This window comes from Prunus persica, chromosome G4 (genome assembly GCF_000346465.2).
Source record: "Prunus persica cultivar Lovell chromosome G4, Prunus_persica_NCBIv2, whole genome shotgun sequence".
Lineage (NCBI taxonomy): Eukaryota > Viridiplantae > Streptophyta > Magnoliopsida > Rosales > Rosaceae > Prunus > Prunus persica.
This window is the reverse complement of record NC_034012.1, coordinates 930,698-950,773: the sequence shown is the minus strand read 5'-3', so window position 1 is coordinate 950,773 and position 20,076 is coordinate 930,698. Positions and strand designations below refer to the sequence as shown.

General features: G+C 36.0%; 3 protein-coding genes across 5 annotated transcripts; 2 read left to right on the top strand and 1 right to left on the bottom strand.

The window, feature by feature from the left end:
• Window positions 401-2,631, bottom strand: LOC18780411 (autophagy-related protein 8c). 2 transcript variants are annotated; one of them, XM_007212027.2, is made up of 9 exons: window positions 2,522-2,631; window positions 2,207-2,268; window positions 2,048-2,088; window positions 1,879-1,958; window positions 1,702-1,780; window positions 1,526-1,597; window positions 1,387-1,439; window positions 909-1,027; window positions 401-810 (listed from the first exon to the last, which is right to left on the bottom strand). In XM_007212027.2, the coding sequence occupies exons 2-9, from the start codon at window positions 2,241-2,243 to the stop codon at window positions 698-700; spliced, it is 594 nt and encodes a 197-aa protein (XP_007212089.1). In that variant the 5' UTR covers window positions 2,244-2,268; window positions 2,522-2,631; the 3' UTR covers window positions 401-697. The 2 variants fall into 2 exon arrangements, with proteins under 2 accessions (XP_007212089.1, XP_007212088.1); XM_007212026.2 differs by having other exon boundaries at window positions 1,532-1,597.
• LOC18779016 (starch synthase 3, chloroplastic/amyloplastic) lies at window positions 6,679-15,182 on the top strand. 2 transcript variants are annotated; one of them, XM_020561849.1, is made up of 16 exons: window positions 6,679-6,866; window positions 7,399-7,465; window positions 7,569-8,906; window positions 9,086-9,300; window positions 9,644-9,914; window positions 10,417-10,595; window positions 11,030-11,137; window positions 11,611-11,720; window positions 11,948-12,053; window positions 12,381-12,551; window positions 12,844-12,972; window positions 13,374-13,556; window positions 13,786-13,917; window positions 14,033-14,144; window positions 14,367-14,490; window positions 14,635-15,129. In XM_020561849.1, exons 1-16 carry the CDS (start codon window positions 6,762-6,764, stop codon window positions 14,762-14,764), a joined length of 3,480 nt encoding a protein of 1,159 aa, XP_020417438.1. In that variant the 5' UTR covers window positions 6,679-6,761; the 3' UTR covers window positions 14,765-15,129. The 2 variants fall into 2 exon arrangements, with proteins under 2 accessions (XP_020417438.1, XP_020417439.1); XM_020561850.1 differs by having other exon boundaries at window positions 6,760-6,866; window positions 7,543-8,906; window positions 14,635-15,182.
• On the top strand, window positions 17,755-19,284 carry LOC109948460. Its single transcript, XM_020561456.1, has 3 exons — window positions 17,755-17,847; window positions 17,972-18,094; window positions 18,280-19,284. The coding sequence occupies exon 3, from the start codon at window positions 18,315-18,317 to the stop codon at window positions 18,936-18,938; it is 624 nt and encodes a 207-aa protein (XP_020417045.1). The 5' UTR covers window positions 17,755-17,847; window positions 17,972-18,094; window positions 18,280-18,314; the 3' UTR covers window positions 18,939-19,284.

Below are 20,076 nucleotides of genomic sequence, written 5' to 3'. Positions count from 1 at the left end.
TTTTTTTCTTTGTCAAAACATTTAGAGTTCGAAGTTGCATGACTGTACGTAAAAATGTGATTTGTGGGATATGTTTGCTATATATTTTTTTCTATTCTATGACAAACATTGTAAATAGCTAATTATTATGACATAAATGACTATTATCTTATTCAAGTTATAAGAGGCAATTGAAACAAAAATAATTTTAAAAATAAAAAAATAAAAAGAATACATCAGAAAATATTCAAAAATAAATGTAATCATATATAGAACAAATGTTAAAAAATAAATGAATAAAAAGAATACGTAAGAAAATATTTAAAAATAAATATAATCGTATATAGAACAAAAGTCAAAGGACTTATATAAATAACACAATCTAAGAATCAAACCCAACTCTTCAATGAGAACTAGGATCTATATCAACGTTTCTATTTATTTATTTCTTACATAGTATATGGTTCGGTTCTTGGGTTGTTGGAGATTGATCAAATGCAAAACCCGATAAAGCTTTTAACTGAAAGGCAACCATGGCAACCAAATGACATTGGAATTCCCTCATCCAACATCAATACACATAAAGATCACTAGCAAATCATTAAAATATTTTAACTCCATACATGAAAATCCCTTGAGATATCAAAAAATAAACACTTATAGCACCATAATAAACTAGCCCATTGATCTTAAGATAAAGAGGATAAACTATAAATAATCAACAGGTCACAACATTCCCACTGTAGCTGAAGGTATCATTCCCACTGTAGGTCATGTGAAGAAATCCATCATCATCCTTATTTTCCTCATCAACTGCACCCATAGAGGCACCTGTAACATTCATTGAAAGACAAAGGAGAGTTGGAAACGAAGATACTATTATTATATATATATATATATGCCTATTTTAAAAAAGGAGTTGATCTCACCTGTGGGAGGTACAGTGTTTTTGAAGAAGACAAATATAGGTTTTCTTTTCTTTAGAAAGATCCACATCCGAACATAAGCAATAAAATCTCCAAGAAGTGCATCCTTGGGGAGAAGGTACCTGCGGTCAGATAAACAAAATCTTCAATTGAGATAAAGTTAATTACCAACACAAATTGAACTTAGAGTTTGACTTTGTAGTAATAAAGTAAGTACGTCTAAATGCACAAATTTAACACATGAAGACATCGTATCTATAATCTATATAAGCATAAATTGCATGCACAACTTTATTTGCAACAACAAAAACACAACAGAATACATACATCTTCTGTTTTTCCTGAACAATTTATAAACATATATATATATATATATGTCCAAAGCACAAACAAAAAGAGAACATTTCTATTCCATGGTATGATAACAATAAATCAAATCAAGATATACTTAAAGTACAAGGGAATTGAATTGGCAACTAACTTCTTCGCGTCAATCTCAGCAATATCACTCCTTGCATCCTTCTCCACAGCCACCTGCATGGAAGCTCAAATTAAAACAAAGTATAACCATCGAATGCATCCATACAAAGTAAACATATTTAATGTTATGAAATTCTTACTGGTACCAAATCTGGGTCCGTCTCCCTCAAAAGCCAAGGGTCTATATGTTTTTCAGTACCACTTATACCATTCTGCACAATCAGATGCATGAGGCTCAAGTTAGAACAGAGTATATATTTCCACTGAATGACATAGCCATAGGCAGTAAAACAAATTAAGTCAATGAAATTCTCACCGCATCCTTCCACACGTGCCTCATATTCCAAGTGTCTAAAATTAAAGCTCTAACCGGAGATATTACTACTGTCGGTTTCCTGAACATAAAAAATAAATAAATGAAAAGGCAAACATTATTCTTGTTCCACTATTGTGGCAATACGAATCAAAAGAATTAAAGGAATTGGTAGCAAACCTCTTCTTCTTCTTCTTCATCTTATTAATGTCAGGAATGACACTTAGGGAAGCCGCAGCGGCAGCATTCTTCACAACCATCTGCATAAATACTCAAATTAGAACATAAAATTCCTCTGAATGCCTGCCTAGGAAGGAAGTAAACAAATATGATTCAGTAAAATTCTTACTGGGGCTGGATCTGAAATGTTCTCTTCTGCTCGCATCGTTTCTAAAATATCAAAAACCAAAAGAAGAAAACAGATGAAAAGGCCAAACATGATATCGGCATACGGGTATTGCAAAACCTATATCATTAACCCAAAAAACAAAAAGACAAGAAAACGAACCCAGATGATTTTCAAGCTTGCAAGAGCTTTCGGCCATGGCGAAACTCCACTACGACTGATCTCTGCAAATTAGGAACAACAAAACAACATTGAACACCAGTAGATCAAGACATGCATTGTGACTTGGATGGTTTTTACGAAAAGTTAACATGCAAAGGATCGATTAGGGTTTGGGGAATTGATGAATTGATTGGTTCAGAATATTAAAGAACAGAGGGTAAAAATCAACTGAAGGGGAGAAAATTATTGAAGGCAAAGAATCATAAAATATACATACGATACATAAATTTAAGGGTTTCACATTGGGGAACAGACCTGTTGAGGTTCTTTCCGATTGCAATTTGCAAGCTTCCAACGCGAAAGGTTTTCTGTGTCGTCTAGGTTTTCTTCGGCGTGTTTTATACTTACTTTCTCTGGGCTCCGTTCCATGACCTGGACTACGACCCCGGGCCCATATCACATTATTTCTTGGAGATATTTAGTGGTATATTCATTCATGCACTAATATTATAGATAAATTATACACCATTGAATTTCTATAAACAAACCGGAAAAAAACCCAAAAAATGACAACTTGCCTTATTGAATTTAATATTGATTATTAAATTACTTTGATGCCATATTGAGTGTTTTGGGTATTTTTATGAGATTTTGGGGTTTGACTTGTTTTAAGAAATTGATGGCAGTTTGTAATTTATAAGAAGTTAAAAACCTCTTTGTTATGTTGTAAATGGGTTTTGGGTGTGTTTCTAAAGTCCATTTCATATAGGGTATTTTTATAATTTAGGCCGTATATTGGGGTATAATAGTTAATCTCCCTATTTCTTGGACCCCTATTTTTAATTTTAATTTTGTTTTGTTTTGGATGATTATATATAACTAGTCCCTTGGTAAAAATATGACCATTATATGATTTTGTTTTTATTTTTTAAATAAAAAGTATAAATTTACCTTATTATTTATAGTTGATTAATTATTTTAATTCTTAATATTTACATTTATTAAGGAAAATTCCCTTATTAAAAAAGGACATTTCTCTTATTTTAAATGTTTCAGAAGAACGAAAAGCATTACAAGACCATTTGTGATAGGAAATTATCCAAAAGAATGAAAAGCTTACATGACTATTTGTCCAAGGAATTTGGGATGAAAAATCTTGGTTCTTTGAAATACTTTTTCAACTATGATTTTCATTTTCGGACCACAAATGACCTCTAAGGGTTTTGAAATGAAAACTATCATGCATGCCATTGCCAGCATGTGTGGGTAAGGGCGGGCACGGTCCGATTCTCATCTCAAATTAAAATTGGTACTATTTAACTGGTTCTGTTCTATTCGATATTAATGAAATTTTTTTAAAAATTGGCTTGTTTGGTTCTCATCGATTCTGGTTTTGAACCTTATTATTTTTATTATTTTTAAATACAAATGCTAACAAAAAAAAATTATTTTTTAGCTTGAAAATTAACAAATGATCCAATTCATACAAAGAGAGATGCTTTGAAGTTGGACTTGGAAAAATATTAGTCCTAAAATTAAAAATGGAGCATTGGATTTAGATAATTTTGTATAAAAAAAAAATTTATACACAACCGGTTTGGTTTGGTGCGGTATGAAATCGAAATTAAAATCAGTTTGATCTGATTCGGTTTTGTCTCAGTTTGTTAAATTTTTTGGTCAATCAGTTTTTTTCCTTTTTTTCATTCGATTTGGTTCGGTGTTCCGATTTTCCACTCCTAATGCCCGTCCATATGTGTGGTCGAGGTTAACAGCAGGATAAATCCAACTAAGCACGCTAAATCAATATAGACCCGCACGCAACGCATCGTATGACTAACTATTAAGAAATTTTGTAGGCTACTCGATGTTAAGTTAGTTTGATTCGAGACACTAGAGTCTGTTCAGCTATCAAAACCTGGTCTTGGACTCATTGTTATAAAAGTATATTATATATATAATAAAAAGCCTTCTTGGGCCTGAGAATTCTGAAAATACTCCAAGTTGGTTGAACATGAAAGATGTGAGCCCGCACTATGGCTTTGGCTATGATTTTGCGCCCCAACTAATTTGGTAAGATTTTAAACCCAATAAGAAAACATAATAAGAGAATATATTTAACTTCAACATAATAAGAGAAAACATAATTTGTCTTTTTCAATTGCTTCATTGGATACAATTGCGTGATCTCCAAGAATGAGGCCAATTGCTAACTAATGTGAGCCTGAGAACCTCTACACCCACTTCCTGCCTTATTTGGTAATTTTATTTTGGTTAAAGTTTGTTTTTCTGTTAAACAACGCCATGTAATGGTTTTCCATGAAGTATTCTTTTTTTTCTTTTTTTTTTTTGGGGATAAATTATGGGATAAGGCTTGTCTCGACAAATTTTCTTCTACAAAAATATTTGTTTACTTATTTTTTTTGATCAGACCAGTGGTGGAGTTATGAATATTATCAAAATGAGTTTTATTATAAAAGTTTAAATAAAAATTTAGTGGCGGCAGGAAGGGAGGAGATGGAGTTGAGGGTTTGGAAGAGAAAACAAAAGAATTTTGGGGTTGAGATTGGAGGAATCGCTGCTGTGAAGAAGGACATACGTTGAGCGATTTTTTTTTATTTTTAATTTTTAAAATGTTTCAGACCTGGCCTAAAACAACGTCAACAGCCCCGGGCACAACAAACCCTCCCTTCTTCTTCTTCAGCTGCAAACCTTCCTTATTTCAGTCATTTCGTCGACCACTTGGTGTGCAGCTTCAAGAGGTCGCACCAGCAGCTCCAAGGGGCATCTAAGCTGATTTCCATGGCTTCCAAGAGGTTGGGCGACCCCACTAACCCCACTGGATCAGACTTACCTGATATCACAGAAAGCTTGCTTCGAGAACTAAAAAATTTAAGGGGAAATTTCTTAGAAAGACGTATAGATTTCTTTCTTTGATAGAATCATTAAAATTCAGATAAAAAAATATACAAAATTATTTTTAATTTATTGGTTAATTGGGTCGGGCTACAGCTTAGCCAATCTTTTTAAACACTTCAACCCACAAACAAAAAAGCCAACCCTTTCAACCCAACCCACTTTAGATTTAGACCATTGATTAATTTTAGCTTTTGAAAAAGCCCAATGAGAAAAGCCACGTTTTAATCTTCGAATCTCAACCAAACAAAACCCCATTTCTCCCTCCCACATTGTTCGGTGTCAATTCCCATTCGGCCATTCATTGTTCCCTCTATCTTTCGTTGGCTGCCTTTGTCTTGAAAACCAGTTCCATCTCTGGTTTCAATTTATTCAGTCTCTCTGATTAAGGTAAGACTTATATTATCCCTCATCTCTAGTTTCTTGTTTTTCCCTATTCTTCATATCCTCTTATTGAACATTTGTTGATGAATGCTTGCATCAAATAATTATCTTGTGAGTTCTTCTTAATTTGTTGTTTGAGTTATGCATGCTGCTGTTGCCAATTCATTTCGATGTGATGTTTTTTCCTTTATGGTTACGGTTTGCATATTATTATAGTTTTTTGATTTAGAACTTTTTCTGGTAGATGATTCAAGAGGTGACATTCTTTGAATCTAAGATATGCTAACCTTTAGTTGTATCACACAGTTAACAAATTAAAGAATACCGACTAATTCAAGGTATTTTAGTTTTAGCACTCTACTACAAAGACAGAAGGAAAAAGTTTAGCCCATCCTAGAGAATATTCCTGGTTTACACCCTTTGCCTTTGGCCTGCCAACATCAATGCTGGCCATGGCAGAACATGGTGAAGATTAATCTTGGAGAAAAATAATCACAACCCACAACAACTACGAGAGCTGCACTCCCTCTCTAGGCACTTTATTTGTGCATGTAATTATTAAACAGTATTCTTTACATAACCTTAGAAGTGATCAGAAGGACAACTAAGGTTGATTAATAATATATAGTTTCAAACCCAAAAAAAAAAAAATATATATATATATATATATATATAGTAATTAAATTATTTTATAATGCTTTCTCCTCCTTCCTAGGAATAACCAAAAAAACCTAGGAAAGTTTGTTGTCACGTGCCTGTTGGCGTTTAACGTGGCAATTCCTGATTGATTCCATCAATTCTGATGGGGTAGCCTGTATCACATGCTAATAGCCTCCCAAAAGCCTACCCATTAAAAATCTCTTTTCTAGAAAAAAACAAAAATCCCTTTCGAAAATCTTGGAAAATTCAAAAATTCTGCCACGTCACACACAAACCCACCAATGAACGCAAAGACCAATGCAAATCAACGGTCCCGATTTAAAATACAAATTAATAATGTGCATTATGAAAAATTACACACACGTGGCTGAGAGTGCAGGCTTCTTCTCTGCTAGCCGAAACCACAGCATTTCAACACTTTTTATTATTATTAATTTTCTTCCTTCGTTTTGGTTTTTTATTATATATAAATCAAGATATTTGATATTTATTATTATTTAATTGTTTGATAAGTTCAGTGTTGGAGCCTTCGAGAAATGGCTTGCTGATCACTGCGGATTATATTTTGTGTCAAAGCAGCAGAACAAACATTCTTATAATGTCTCTGCAAGCACAGAGGCCACTCGGCTGGCGAACGGTCTTCCAAGAGAGAGGAACCAATTTGAAGCTCAAACCATTTACTGGGTTTTCTCCTCATGGAAGAGTTAAGTAATTTCTTACGAGTAATCAGCTTCGTTTATCATTGGCATATATGTATAGTTTCTGGTGTGCATTTTCTTCTTCTTGTTCTGAAATTTCTCCGTTTCCTTGAGTTTTTTGGTATTGATCACACCCATGTAAGAGTATGTGTTTCTGTAGAGAGCACGATTGTGGGTTTCTTTGATCTTTGCGGTCTAGTTTTGTAATTTGGTATTTTCCTTTCTAGCGACAACTATTTAAATATTTGTTCATCGATACTTTTCCTGGGTCTTTTTGTGGTGGCGTTATTGATAGGAGATTTTCTGGAAAAGTGTAAGCTTTATTGATGAAATTCATGTCCTTTTTTCTTGGCGGGTACTCACTGTTCAGTTGATTTTACTGCAGGATAGGATTGAATTGTAATAATTTTCTTTTTTGAGTAATGATGGCTTTTACTTTTCCAATCAGTTTTTCTGAATAAAATCACTTAACTATGGCCATTTTAGTGACTGCTGCATCTTAAACTGAACCTCTCTTATTTATACGTTTGATTTCAGTATTCTTCATGGTTCAAAGGAGACCTGGCAAGTGGGGTTTCATACCAAATTACTGCCAGTTCAGCTGGTGAGTTATCTCATCGTTTTATTTTAGTTTTGAAGTGGATTACTTGACCTTCCTTAATTTGTCTTTGTTGTTTTTAGCTTAATCCGACTCTGTAACTTGGTAGATTCTTCAAGGAGGAGACAGAGAAAAGTGACCACTCCTACTAACAGCCCTGGTCCCAAGGGATTAGTGCCAAAAATTCCAGTAGGAACTAGCGTCCAGAAGACGAATCAAAAGAGTAATGGGGATAAAAAGGGTTCTATATCTTCAAAATCCAGTGAACTTGCTGGGCCCAACAAGAAAACAATTGAATTGAGAGTTGATACCAAAGGAGAATGGGCAGTTGAACCTTCACAAGAGGATGATGTTGAGGAAAAAAGAATTGGTGAAACTAGTATTAAAGTTGAGGGATCATCTTCAATTAGCAAACCGTCAGATATTGCTAGAGGTATTCAAGGGATAGAAAATGGGAGTGTAGATAAGGTCCTTGAGGACTTGGCAGAGATACAGCCAAAAGGAACAGCTTCCGAGGGTGGTGATGAGAATGTGGCAGAAGCAATACTTTCTGACAAACAGAGTTTGGCTAGAAGAAAGATGGATGACTCTGTGGATGACAAAGGCACTGATACTGATAAAAAGTTAACCGATGAAGCTTCTTTAAAATCAAAGTTGGAAATGGAAGAAAAATTGCGTAAAGAGGAGATTGTGAGGCTTGCTGAGGAGAACTTCTTAAGAGGGAACAAAATCTTTGTCTATCCTCAGGTGGTGAAACCTGATCAAGATATAGATATTTTTCTTAATAGAAGTCTATCCACCCTAAGCAATGAGCCAGAGATTCTCATAATGGGAGCCTTTAATGACTGGCGGTGGAAATCTTTTACCTTCAGGTTGAACAAAACACAACTCAAAGGGGATTGGTGGTCTTGCCAGTTTCATGTTCCTAAAGAATCATATAAGATAGACTTTGTGTTCTTCAATGGTCAAAATATTTATGACAATAATGATGAGAAAGATTTCTGCATAGCCGTGGAAGGTGGAATGGACCTCTTTGCATTTGAAGATTTCTTGCTTGATGAGAAGCGCAAAGAACTGGAGAAACTTGCAAAGGAGCAAGCTGAGAGGGAAAGGCAAGCGGAAGAGCAGAGGCAAATTGAAGCAGAGAAGGCAGCAAGTGAAGCTGACAGAGCAGAGGCAAGAGCAGAGATCGAAAGGAGACGAAAAATGGTGCAAGAGTTGATCAAGAAGGGTGTAAGGTCTGTAGAGAATGTTTGGTACATAGAGCCTAGTGAGTTTAAAGGTGAGGACTTGGTGAAGTTATACTATAACCGAAGCTCAGGTCCTCTTGCTCATGCTAAGGAAATATGGATTCATGGGGGGCATAATAATTGGAAGGATGGATTATCTATTGTTGAGAGGCTAGTTAGCTCTGAGGAAAAGGATGGTGACTGGTGGTATGCCAATGGTATGTGTTCTTTTATATTCTTGTCCTTTTCTTCCTTTAACGTATATAAAAGGTTGTAAATTGTTGGAGATGGCTTTCTCTTTTCCGTAGTTCTATTTCCTTTAATCTGTAATTTTCTGTTTGGTGCTGGTATAGCATGTTATAAACAACATCCTTGTGGTCAACTTTATTTCTTGTAGTTGTTGTACCTGATCAAGCTGTTGTCTTGGATTGGGTTTTTGCCGATGGACCACCTCAAAATGCTGTTCTATATGATAACAACCACCGCCATGATTTCCATTCTATAGTTCCAAAGTCCATTCCTGAGGAACTATATTGGGTTGAGGAAGAACACAAGATATATAGGAAGCTCCAGGAGGAGAGGAGATTAAGGGAGGAGGCAATACGTGCCAAGGTGAGTTTTACTGAAAATTACATCTAGAACAATCAGATTGAGCCCTGCATGATGTGAGACTCAGACCACCTTCTTAGGTTTTGACTGGTGGGTCCCTCTAGTGTTTGTTCTTTTATGCAAAGTGTGGATTTTCTGGACTATCCTTAAAATGTTGCCAATCGGTACTTGAGATTTCCTCTCTCTCTCTCTCTGTCTCTGTCTCTGTCTCTCTCTCTCTCTCTCTCTCTCTATGTTTATTTGTTCAGATTTTATTATCTTTATCTTGCCAACTTTGGGATTCAACTTCTCAAATATATCTTATGGCATATTACTTCCCGATTCCATTTCTCTTCTCTTGTCGCAGGCCGAAAGAACAGCACGTATGAAAGCAGAAATGAAGGAAAGAACTTTGAAAAGGTTTTTGCTGTCTCAGAAGCATATAGTGTACACTGAGCCTCTTGATGTTCAAGCTGGAAGCATGGCAACGGTCTTCTACAATCCTGCCAGTACAGTTCTGAATGGAAAGCCTGAGGTTTGGTTCAGAGGCTCTTTTAACCGTTGGACCCATCGCAAGGGTCCATTGCCACCACAGAAGATGTTACCTGCAGAGACTGGTTCTCATGTCAAGACAACTGGTGAGTTTGAGTTTATAGATACTTCTCATAAGAACAATTTGATGTTTATATAGTCTATCTTTTCAGTGCAAGTGGTTAAATAATCTCTTGTTTCCTTTTACGTCCCCTTCCCCGGTCGATATATACATATATGCCCATAAACCATTCAAGTTATAATTCACTTCAGTTCTGTTTGATTTATAATAATACATCCACCGAAATCTTTTTTTGGGTAATTTTTTTCCCCTGCTTTATGCTAACGTTTCCTTAAGATTAAGGAGTTTTTAAGAAGTGTCTTATTTAAATGAATGTCTTACTATAAAATGGATCCTATGCACAGGCAAGTGACATAACCACAAGGAATGTCAACATATAAAGAATGAAAAGAAGCTAGCTCATTTGGCATATTGGTTTATGCTTATTTTGACCCTTTTGCAACCATTTTAATGTCTAAGCATCTCAATGTGAGGCTACGAAGTTAACTTTACTTTATCAGTTAAACTATTTGTTGATGTCTCTACAGTTAAAGTTCCGCTCGATGCATACGTGATGGACTTTGTTTTCTCTGAGAAGAAAGATGATGATGGACTCTTTGACAACAAAAATGGTATGGATTACCACATTCCGGTGTTTGGAGGAGTTTTGAAGGAGTCACCAATGCACATTGTGCATATTTCTGTTGAAATGGCTCCCATTGCAAAGGCAAGTTTAGCAACTAACTTAATGCAATGTTGGATGAAACACTTCTATACCTTCAGTGTATTTAACTGTCAATAGATGTTTCACATTAGTTTCAATTTTCTTAATACTTTCAAATTAGGCTGTCATTTTGAGTTATCTTACTCTTCACTTTCTGGCAGCACAACAGCTTACTGTGTTACTACTATGATACTTGACTGTCCACTCTGTGCAGAATTAGTTTCCTAATATCTATTATTTTTTAATTGTTTTAGTTCCCTTCTAATCCTTTTAATCTCAATGGATGAAATTTTTTGTTCATGGCCACCATGAATTGTAATATCCATGTGAACTGATGCATTATCAGTATCTAGTATGTACTTTCTTGCATATAAGGACCCTACTGATGTTGTTTATTTCTTTTTTATCCCCTCCATTATTTACAACATCTATTCTAGGTTGGAGGGCTTGGTGACGTGGTTACTAGTCTATCCCGAGCTGTGCAAGACTTAAATCACCATGTTGACATTATTCTTCCTAAGTACGACTGTTTGAACCTTAGCAATGTAAGTTTCGTTTCTGTTTTTTTTCTTACCTCATCTGCTTTTTTACCTTTTTCTTTCTTCCTGTCATGGAGCGCTTGCATTCTTTCTTTTCTTTTGCATTTTTAGAATGCTCACTATAGGGCCTTTTGTGGGCATTGGCCAGGCCTGCCCTTCTTGGAGGTCCATTTCATGGAATTTTTGAAATATGGGGTGCCTCTTGGATTCTTGTGAAAAATGTTTTGAAAAATGATTTCATGTTCTTGGTTTTTTTTATTTTATTTTATTTTACATAGATTTTGCAACTTTTTTTTTTCTTTTTGGCTTTATGGCACTCTCAGAGCATTGTTGAACCCCATTTGTAAGTATATCTTTTGACACTTATTGCTGAGTTCTTAGATTGTGCTGTTTTTTCACTTGTTCTTCTTCAACCTTAGTTTGGGGATGAATTTTGTTTCTAAGTTACTAAATGGCTGTGTTCTGAATCTCTGATACAGGTGAAGGGATTCCAGTACAACAGAAGCTATTCTTGGGGCGGAACTGAAATAAAAGTTTGGTTTGGTAAAGTGGAAGGTGTTCCAGTCTACTTTTTGGAGCCTCAAAATAGGTACACGTCCTCTTCCGCATCCTTCAAAGTCACAAACCGTCATATGTGTTTTCACCTTTACTTCTATCAAGTTCACTGCCTTTTATTTTCTGTTTTAATGGTCAATATGTATTTCAATTTCATTTCCGGGATGTTCACAGTTGATTATCTTGCAAATAATACCGCCGTGGTGCTGGATCCAGCAACCTGTTCTTTACAAGAATTTCTTTTTCCTTTCCTCTTTGCAGATTCTTTTATACAGGTTGCATATATGGTTGTAAGAATGATGCAGAGAGATTTGGTTTCTTTTGCCATGCTGCTCTAGAATTTTTACTCCAAAGTGGATTTCATCCTGTAAGTTCAGTGCTTGACTCATGCAGTTTATATATACTATGAGAAATTCAATTAATCCTACTAGTAGTGGAAGTTGGTTCTTCTGCCTACTTTTATAATATATCTAGACATGTGCAAATGGTGATAAAAGAAAACTGCCTATGAAAAAAAAAGTAGATTAAGGTCAATTACACAAGAGGAAGTTATGTATATGGAACAGTCAAATCATATTTTGGCTAATATATGGCTCTTTTGGCATTGTACTGGTTTGTGTGTGTGTGTGTGTGTGTGTGAATCTGAGGATAGCTACTGAGGGTAGCTATTTGAAACTGTTGCTTCTGATGGCAGGATATCATTCACTGCCATGATTGGTCTAGCGCACCTGTTGCCTGGTTATATAAAGATCATTACATGCATTATGGTCTTAGTAAAGCTCGGGTTGTCTTCACAATTCATAACCTTGAGTTTGGAGCGCACTTTATTGGAAAAGCTGTGGGATACTCAGACAAGGCCACAACTGTAAGTCCTTAAAAATTTCCTAAAACTCTCATTTTATCCATATTTATTTTATTTTAGGATACTTTGCCTTTGTGAATAATAGGAGCAGACCTATCAATGCCAATTATTGGAATTCGAACATTTTCCCTTTTAGTAGGCCCTGGAATCACCTTTCTATGCTCTTCTGTTCTGTCAATTGTTAAATTGATTGAAGTGTGATATCAACAATCCAATCCTTTACGCATGATGGTTGCTGTTTCATTTCCTGAAAATTACTGTAATATCAATTGAGTCCTTCATCTTTAATCAACAGGTATCCGACAGTTATGCTAAGGAGGTTGCTGGAAATCCTGCAATTGCTCCACATCTCTACAAGTTCCATGGTATAATAAATGGAATTGATCAAGATATCTGGGATCCATACAATGATAAATTCATTCCTGTAAGTAAATAATACTTTCTTTGTTCTATTCGCATTTAACCATTGTAAACTTTTATTAAGGATTTTTTATATATATTTCTTGGAATAAGTATTAAGCTGTTTGCCGAATTCTCTGTGTTTGGTACTTGGGCTATATATTAGGATGCTGGTTATACCAGGGTCATGATACGGGTAAACAAAAGAATAATAGTTTGTATCACCAACTTGGGTTATGTTGCTAAGCATTGTGGAATCATAAATTAACTAGTTGGGTACCCTTGAATGTCTCTTTGGAGGCTCAAGATGGAACTATGCTAATCTCTGTGCTTGATTTTAAGTTAGCCACAACTATGTTTGTAACTTTTGATCCCTACTACTCTGAATACAATTGTGTCTAACGTGTAGAATGCATATCATTCCAGATATCGTATACTTCTGAAAATGTTGTTGAAGGCAAACAAGCTGCCAAGGAAGCCTTGCAACAAAGGCTTGGTCTGAAAACAGCCGATCTCCCTGTAGTAGGTATTATTACTCGCTTAACTCACCAAAAAGGAATCCATCTCATCAAGCATGCCATTTGGCGTACCTTGGAACGCAATGGACAGGTTACTTTCATCTCTCTCCCACTTTTTGTGAGTGAATATTAACACAAACACTGTTCTTCATGGGTGTCCTCTCTTTTTGTGAGTGAATTATTATACTTTGAATCCTCATATTGCACAAACATTGTTCTTTAATTCCACTGGATGTTCTCCTAGTAAGACAATCCTCCCTTCTCATTTCCTAGTGTAGGAAAGCAAATTCTAAATTAAAACGGAACTTACTGATTTGCAGGTTGTATTGCTTGGTTCAGCTCCAGATCCTCGGATCCAAAATGATTTTGTAAATTTGGCAAATCAATTACATTCTTCTTATGGTGACCGTGCACGCCTTTGTTTGACTTATGATGAGCCACTCTCACATTTGGTTTGTTCTTGTGAAAGTTATATTCTGTTTTACTTATTTTTTTCTATTTATACTGAGTCATTGACCTCTTACATCTTCACTGCCATAATAACAGACTAATTGAATTTTGTTATAGATATACGCTGGTGCTGATTTCATCTTAGTTCCTTCAATTTTTGAGCCATGCGGACTGACACAACTCATAGCAATGAGATACGGTTCTATACCTGTTGTTCGTAAAACTGGAGGTGTGTACGTACCTTACCAGTCTTTGATGAGGAGTGTGCTTTAATAGTGTATGTACTGTATTTTGCAATTGATATATGCTCCGAAGTAACCTTGTCACTACGTTATTGGCTCTCCAAAGGAAAGCTTCTAGCTCGCCACTAGACACCACGGTGATATAAAAAATATCTTAACATACTTCGATATTAAATTTGACTTTCCATTTTAATGTTATTTCTTGGTAGGACTTTACGATACTGTATTTGATGTTGACCATGACAAAGAGAGAGCAGATGCCCAGGGTGTTGAACCAAATGGATTCAGCTTTGATGGACCTGACGCCGCTGGTGTCGATTATGCTCTGAATAGGTGTGTAAATTTATATTTAGCTGATGACTGGGAAAACGTAGTGTTTTCTTTTAACAAAAGTTTCAAGAATGTCCCTGTTCCTTTATGGACAATAAATTTGTTCAGTTTGTTTCTTTGTGTAGTACTCATAAACGATGTTTTCAGGGCTATCTCTGCTTGGTATGATGGTCGGGATTGGTTCAACTCGTTGTGCAAGACAGTGATGGAGCAAGATTGGTCTTGGAACAAGCCAGCTCTCGACTACATGGAGCTTTATCACGCAGCACGGAAGTGAATATAAGATATCAGATACTCAGAGATGGTTTTGTACAGGTTCAGTGATAGTTTTCCATCATTTTTCTCATTCAATAGCTTAACTAGCTGCATATAGTTCACCCAAGTGAAATAATGCAAAGTTGACACCAGTTGTGGAGCTAAAAATGGTTCATCCATTTTTCTGTTCCATATGTTAATAGGTTAGCTTTGTAGCGTTTTAGCGTATCCTTTGTACTGAGCAATAATTTGTTGATTATAATTAGTTCAATGTACCATAGAAGGTGATTGTGAGAGTAAAGAGAAAGTTCAGAATACAAAGATCTTTAAGTTTGAATTTCTTCATGTCCTTATATATCGAAGACCAAAAAGAGAACTGCGATGTAATTTTATTGCGTACTTTTGAAAAATATTTTCTAACTAATCTGAAAGACGCTAGGTGCAAGTGTATCCCAAAGCTTTCGCATCTCATTATTTTAATTTCTTCAAAACTTGAAATTCGGGGAAAAACCTGCAAGTGAGTGGATCTTCACAGTTCAAGCCTTGAAGCAAACGAGAGCCTTGTTAAAATGATGGTCTTATGACTTGACTGTATATAAAATACGTAGAATTCTATAGCGAGGGTATAATCTAAAGCTCTTAGATGAGACCCAATCTCTTGATTATAGGATTAAATTTGTTCGTAGTTAATTTAATTCAACGGTTAAGAGATAGGGCCTCATCTAAAGGGTCTTTGATAAAGCCCTCACTATAAATGACTTTATAAATATATTCAGTGGTTGCTTTAATTTCAACTTGGCTCCAAGACCCTAACTTTATCTCCTCAAAGGGAAAGAGAGGGGGAATAAAACAGGTATGAGCGTGCTTATCGTACAAGTGCTTTCAAATCAAGCAGATCCTCTTTGGATGGTAGAAGTTGCATTCTTTCTTCAATCATTGAAAAGCTTCGATAAAAGTCGATTTTTCTCCACTAAATGCCTCTTACTAGGATTCCATGTATATGATTGTACTCTTGGAATTGTACTCCTAGTGACCAAAAGCAAAATCTGACTTGAGCTCAGCTCTTGCGCCACTAGTTATACTGCCATGCATTGTAATTTGCACGTGACCTTTATTCCAACGTACGTAATCTATCTATATATCCTAGGCCATTCAATGGACCAAAAGCTTACTTACAATATGTTAATTGCTTGTGTTATCATTCAGGAACATGAATTATAGCTTTACAATTGTAGGAAAGAATCAAGAAAACTTTGACTTCGGATGAAAGAAAAGCTCATTAGTTCGATTACACTAATGAAACGTTAAGAGCCACCAACCACCGCGTCTCATTATAATTATACTTGTTTGTGTAAGGAGGCTCTTGAACAGGTTTATAAAATACTTTCCAACATTTTATAATGGAATCATTTTCCAGCTCAAAAGAAAGAATCATTTTCAGTTGAGACAAAGTTAATGACGCCTTTCTCAACAAACTTGAGCAAGAAAGTAACAAAAGAAGTAATGGGATAAAAAAGTTTTGCTAGGGATATGATCTCATACAAGACATGGCATACGCGGGTGACTATCAATCGTCGAAGAGTGTGGATCCTATTGTGGGCTACCGTCCACTGACGATCACACATGACGACTTTCCATACCTTTCCTCTGCTCAAAAAACTTGTATTGAACTGTCATATACTATATACCATGAAAAAAAATAAAAAGGATTCATTTTTGGTAAACTTGCTAGCAGAGTAATGATTTGCAATGGCCAAGAAGCCTAGCTCATATGAGAAGCATCTTTTTTTTTGTTGGTCGTATATGAGAAGTAGCTGAATCACACGAGCATGCAATAACTTTTGAAATTGGTGAGAAATAACAAGACCTGTGAAAGTTAGTAGCAACTTTTTAGCTTTTTACCCCCATTAAGTTTTACTTTTTGGGTAGCTTGGCAAAATTGCGAAGCATCAAGAGCCACAAAGTTTGTTTGTTGTTTGTGGTGACCCCTGATCAGCAACCAAAGATACCTCTCTGTATACTAGTGACTGCATTGAAACATGATGAGGCCTGTGACGAGGGGTAAAGTTGCAAAGTCAGATGTACACATATGAAGGATGTGATTGCAACTCTAAGCATGAAATGAAACCATGATGGAATTGATGAGAGAGAGAGAGAGAGAGAGAGAGAGAGAGAGAGAGAGAGAGAGAGAGACAAAAGAGGAGGCAATTGACCCACACACTTCCCTTTGGTCATTGTCCAACAGATCTTACTGATTTGAGTTTGAGAAGACGCTTCACCTTGGCAACCACAGTGCCTTTGTTTGCTCCCAAATTCACTTTCTTACTCTCTCTTTCTCTCTTTGCAATAATCCCCAAAAACCCAGGAAGCATTGAAGAAAGAAGTAAGAAGTGAGAGATATAGAAAAGTAGAGTCGCAGTCAACCAAGTGCTTTTAAGTGCTTTTACTTGTTAAGCACCCCATCCTATGCATCCTTAAAAAAGTTGCTTCACACTTTCGAGCTTTTCCTCTGTTGTAACGCCGGATGATGAGCTGAGTTGTTCTAGTGAGTAAGTTGAGGATAAGGTTACGGAAATCAGTGAGGTTATTGGTTTCAGACGGACCAATCCTTCTTCTCCACCTTTCCCAATCAACACCCAGGCTTTTCAGAAGCTCTAAATAATATATTATTATATATATATAATCTATAATTTTCCCATCATGCATTAAAAAATGCACACACCAACATCAACAACAACAATATATATTTGCATATATATATATATAACCTCATATCAAGAAGTCTCTCACTACTGACTCTTTTCCCATAGATGGTAAAAATGCCCTGATCATGACAAGCTGGTTTCTGGGTTTGCTCAATACACCTTCTATGTTCCTATTTTGACCCAAAATTTCTATCTTTTTCTAGTTCTGGTTGCTCCTTTCTGTGTGCCTTTTGGTGTTTTCTGATAAACCAACCTCACACAACCTCACACACACTGACCATTTTCAGGTAAGTAAGAAAGTAGTCCGGGAAGGGAACTGAGATTCTCATCATCATTTTCTTTTGCCTTTTCTTTTCTGTAGCAGTACCTGATAGTAGAGCAGCTAAGCTATCCCATAAAAGTAAAAACTTATTTCTTTCATATATCGTTTTTGTTGTCTTTTTCTTCCTCTGTAATCTGTATGTATCCTGCAGTGTGCTGCTGGCTCATTGAAATTTGTGATCTTTTTTGGAGGGATTCAACAGGCCAGGGCCAGGGGAAAGTGCTCTCACAGTCACAAGCTTCTCCTCTCTCCTGGTTGGTTTTTGATGCTGTGAACATTTCAATACCCTCAGAAATCTTCCAAAACCCCTTGTTTCCTTTTGAAGGTAGATTCCTGATATTATTCTCTATTGCACCTTTCTGCTTTTTGCTTCCCTAGAAAAATAAATAAAATTTTATCTCATTACCAACCAAATGTAAATTATTCTCCTCTTATTTATACTCAAAGCAGAGGTCTATTTTTGCTCTGAGTCTCTTTTTCTCTGTGGTGTGGTTGGCTTTTTGCTCAAAGCACTTCAACTTTTTTATGCTTCAGAGCAACTCCCAATGGCAGATTGGAGGGGTATGATGAGCAAAAGCAGTGGCTTTGGTGGGGGGTCAATGAGAAACAATGAAGATTTTGAAGAAGAAGATGTGTGGGGTGTTGGGAATAATGAGAGCGAAAATTCAAGTCCCAAGATGATGAGGAAGTCTAACAAGGACAGCTCCTCTGCTTCTTCCTCTGCATGGCGCCTCCCTACTGCTCCAAGAATTATCCCAAGGGCTGCTGCTGCTAATACTCCAACCTCCCACGAACCCAAGGTGGTCCAAAAATCAGCTCCTCAGAACATCCCTGATTGGTCAAAAATTTATGGCAAGAGTGCCAAGATTGGTTCTTGGGTTCATGATGATGATGATGGGTATGGTGTCAATGGTGGTCATGTTGCTTATGAGGATGGGGGGCATCATCATGATCATGGTGTCAGTGATGATGATGATGATGTGAATAATGATGGTGATGGTGATGATGATGATGGTATGGTCCCTCCACATGAATGGGTAGCTAGAAAGCTAGCAAGAAGCCAGATTTCATCTTTCTCTGTGTGTGAAGGGATTGGAAGAACACTCAAAGGAAGAGACCTCAGCAAAGTAAGAAATGCTATTTTGACAAAAACTGGTTTCTTAGAGTAATTAATTGCCTTCATCTCATCAGTCCACCATTATTCTATTTCAATTTCAATTTACCATCAAAATCATTGTTAGCCATGAGGGTCCCATGTAATCTTTTTTCATTTTGCTTTGTTTAATTCTTCTTAGCAAATATAGTATGTAGTGTGCTGGCTGGGGGTCCACTGAAACTTTCACATAGAAAGTCCCTAGCTAAAAGAAAACAGAGGTGCCCTTTTAATGGTGTGATTTTTTCCAGTAAAAAAAGAAGATGGAAAAAGTTGAAAAACCATTGGCAGCCTCTGAGATTTTGTATGGTAGCCAAGCCAAGTAACATTTGGTGTTTAATTTAGGTGAATGATGGGTATTTGCAAAGGAGTTGGTAAATCTTCATGCACCCTATCTACTTTCAGCTGCTTGCTTCGTTAAAATTTAGCATTATTTTAATGTAGTAAAGCTTTTCGTTCTTGTTTAGAACAAGTCATAATAGAATATTAGATCAAATGAAAAAGTACAAAGAGAGAGATCCAAGTAGCATCATGACGAACACGGATAAAACTTATCCGGTGACTTGAATTAGCCGAAGAGCTTTTCATTCTAGTTTTGCACTTCTTGTCCTCTTCTTCCTCATGCATTATTATTTTTCTTTAGTTTTGGCAGAACATTTGTTTAATTATTTAACTAGTAAATGAATGCTAAACATATTACATCATGAAATAGACAAGTTCTGAACCCATTTGCTTAAGTTTAACACGCCATTGCCATTGCCATTGCCAATGTGGTTGTGGTCTAGAAGAATTTGCTCTCCAAGACTTGAGTAATTAAAGAGCCACATGAAATTAAAAAGGGTGTTTGAGTCATGTTTTAATTAAGGATTAATTGAAATTTATTATAAGTTTACCTTAAGCCTTTGTTCATGATAAATGTGAGAACAAAATAACGGTTAAACCCGTTAACTAGAGAATGTCTAGCATGCCTAATTGACACAACTCAGGTCATCAACTTAATCTATGTAAAACTATCTCGTTTAACCTTTAATCTTGTATGATCAATATTCTTTTTTATTCGAATAAGGTGCCACCAATAATGTACGAAATTCAAGAATAGAATCGCCTTGCTCCACCCTCTTGAACAGATTCTAGTTTCTGTGGAAAATTCAGAC

Coding starts and splice junctions, on each gene's coding strand:
- LOC18779016 (XM_020561849.1), top strand. CDS start 6,762: ATGTCTCTGCAAGCACAGAGGCCACTCGGCTGGCGAACGGTCTTCCAA. Junction 10,596..11,029: donor AAATGGCTCCCATTGCAAAG/GCAAGTTTAGCA, acceptor CATCTATTCTAG/GTTGGAGGGCTTGGTGACGT. Junction 11,721..11,947: donor TTTTTGGAGCCTCAAAATAG/GTACACGTCCTC, acceptor TCCTCTTTGCAG/ATTCTTTTATACAGGTTGCA.
- LOC18780411 (XM_007212027.2), bottom strand. CDS start 2,243: ATGGCCGAAAGCTCTTGCAAGCTTGAAAATCATCTGG. Junction 2,089..2,206: donor CAAGCTTGAAAATCATCTGG/GTTCGTTTTCTT, acceptor TTGATATTTTAG/AAACGATGCGAGCAGAAGAG. Junction 1,959..2,047: donor ACATTTCAGATCCAGCCCCA/GTAAGAATTTTA, acceptor GTATTTATGCAG/ATGGTTGTGAAGAATGCTGC.
- LOC109948460 (XM_020561456.1), top strand. CDS start 18,315: ATGGCAGATTGGAGGGGTATGATGAGCAAAAGCAGTGGCTTTGGTGGG.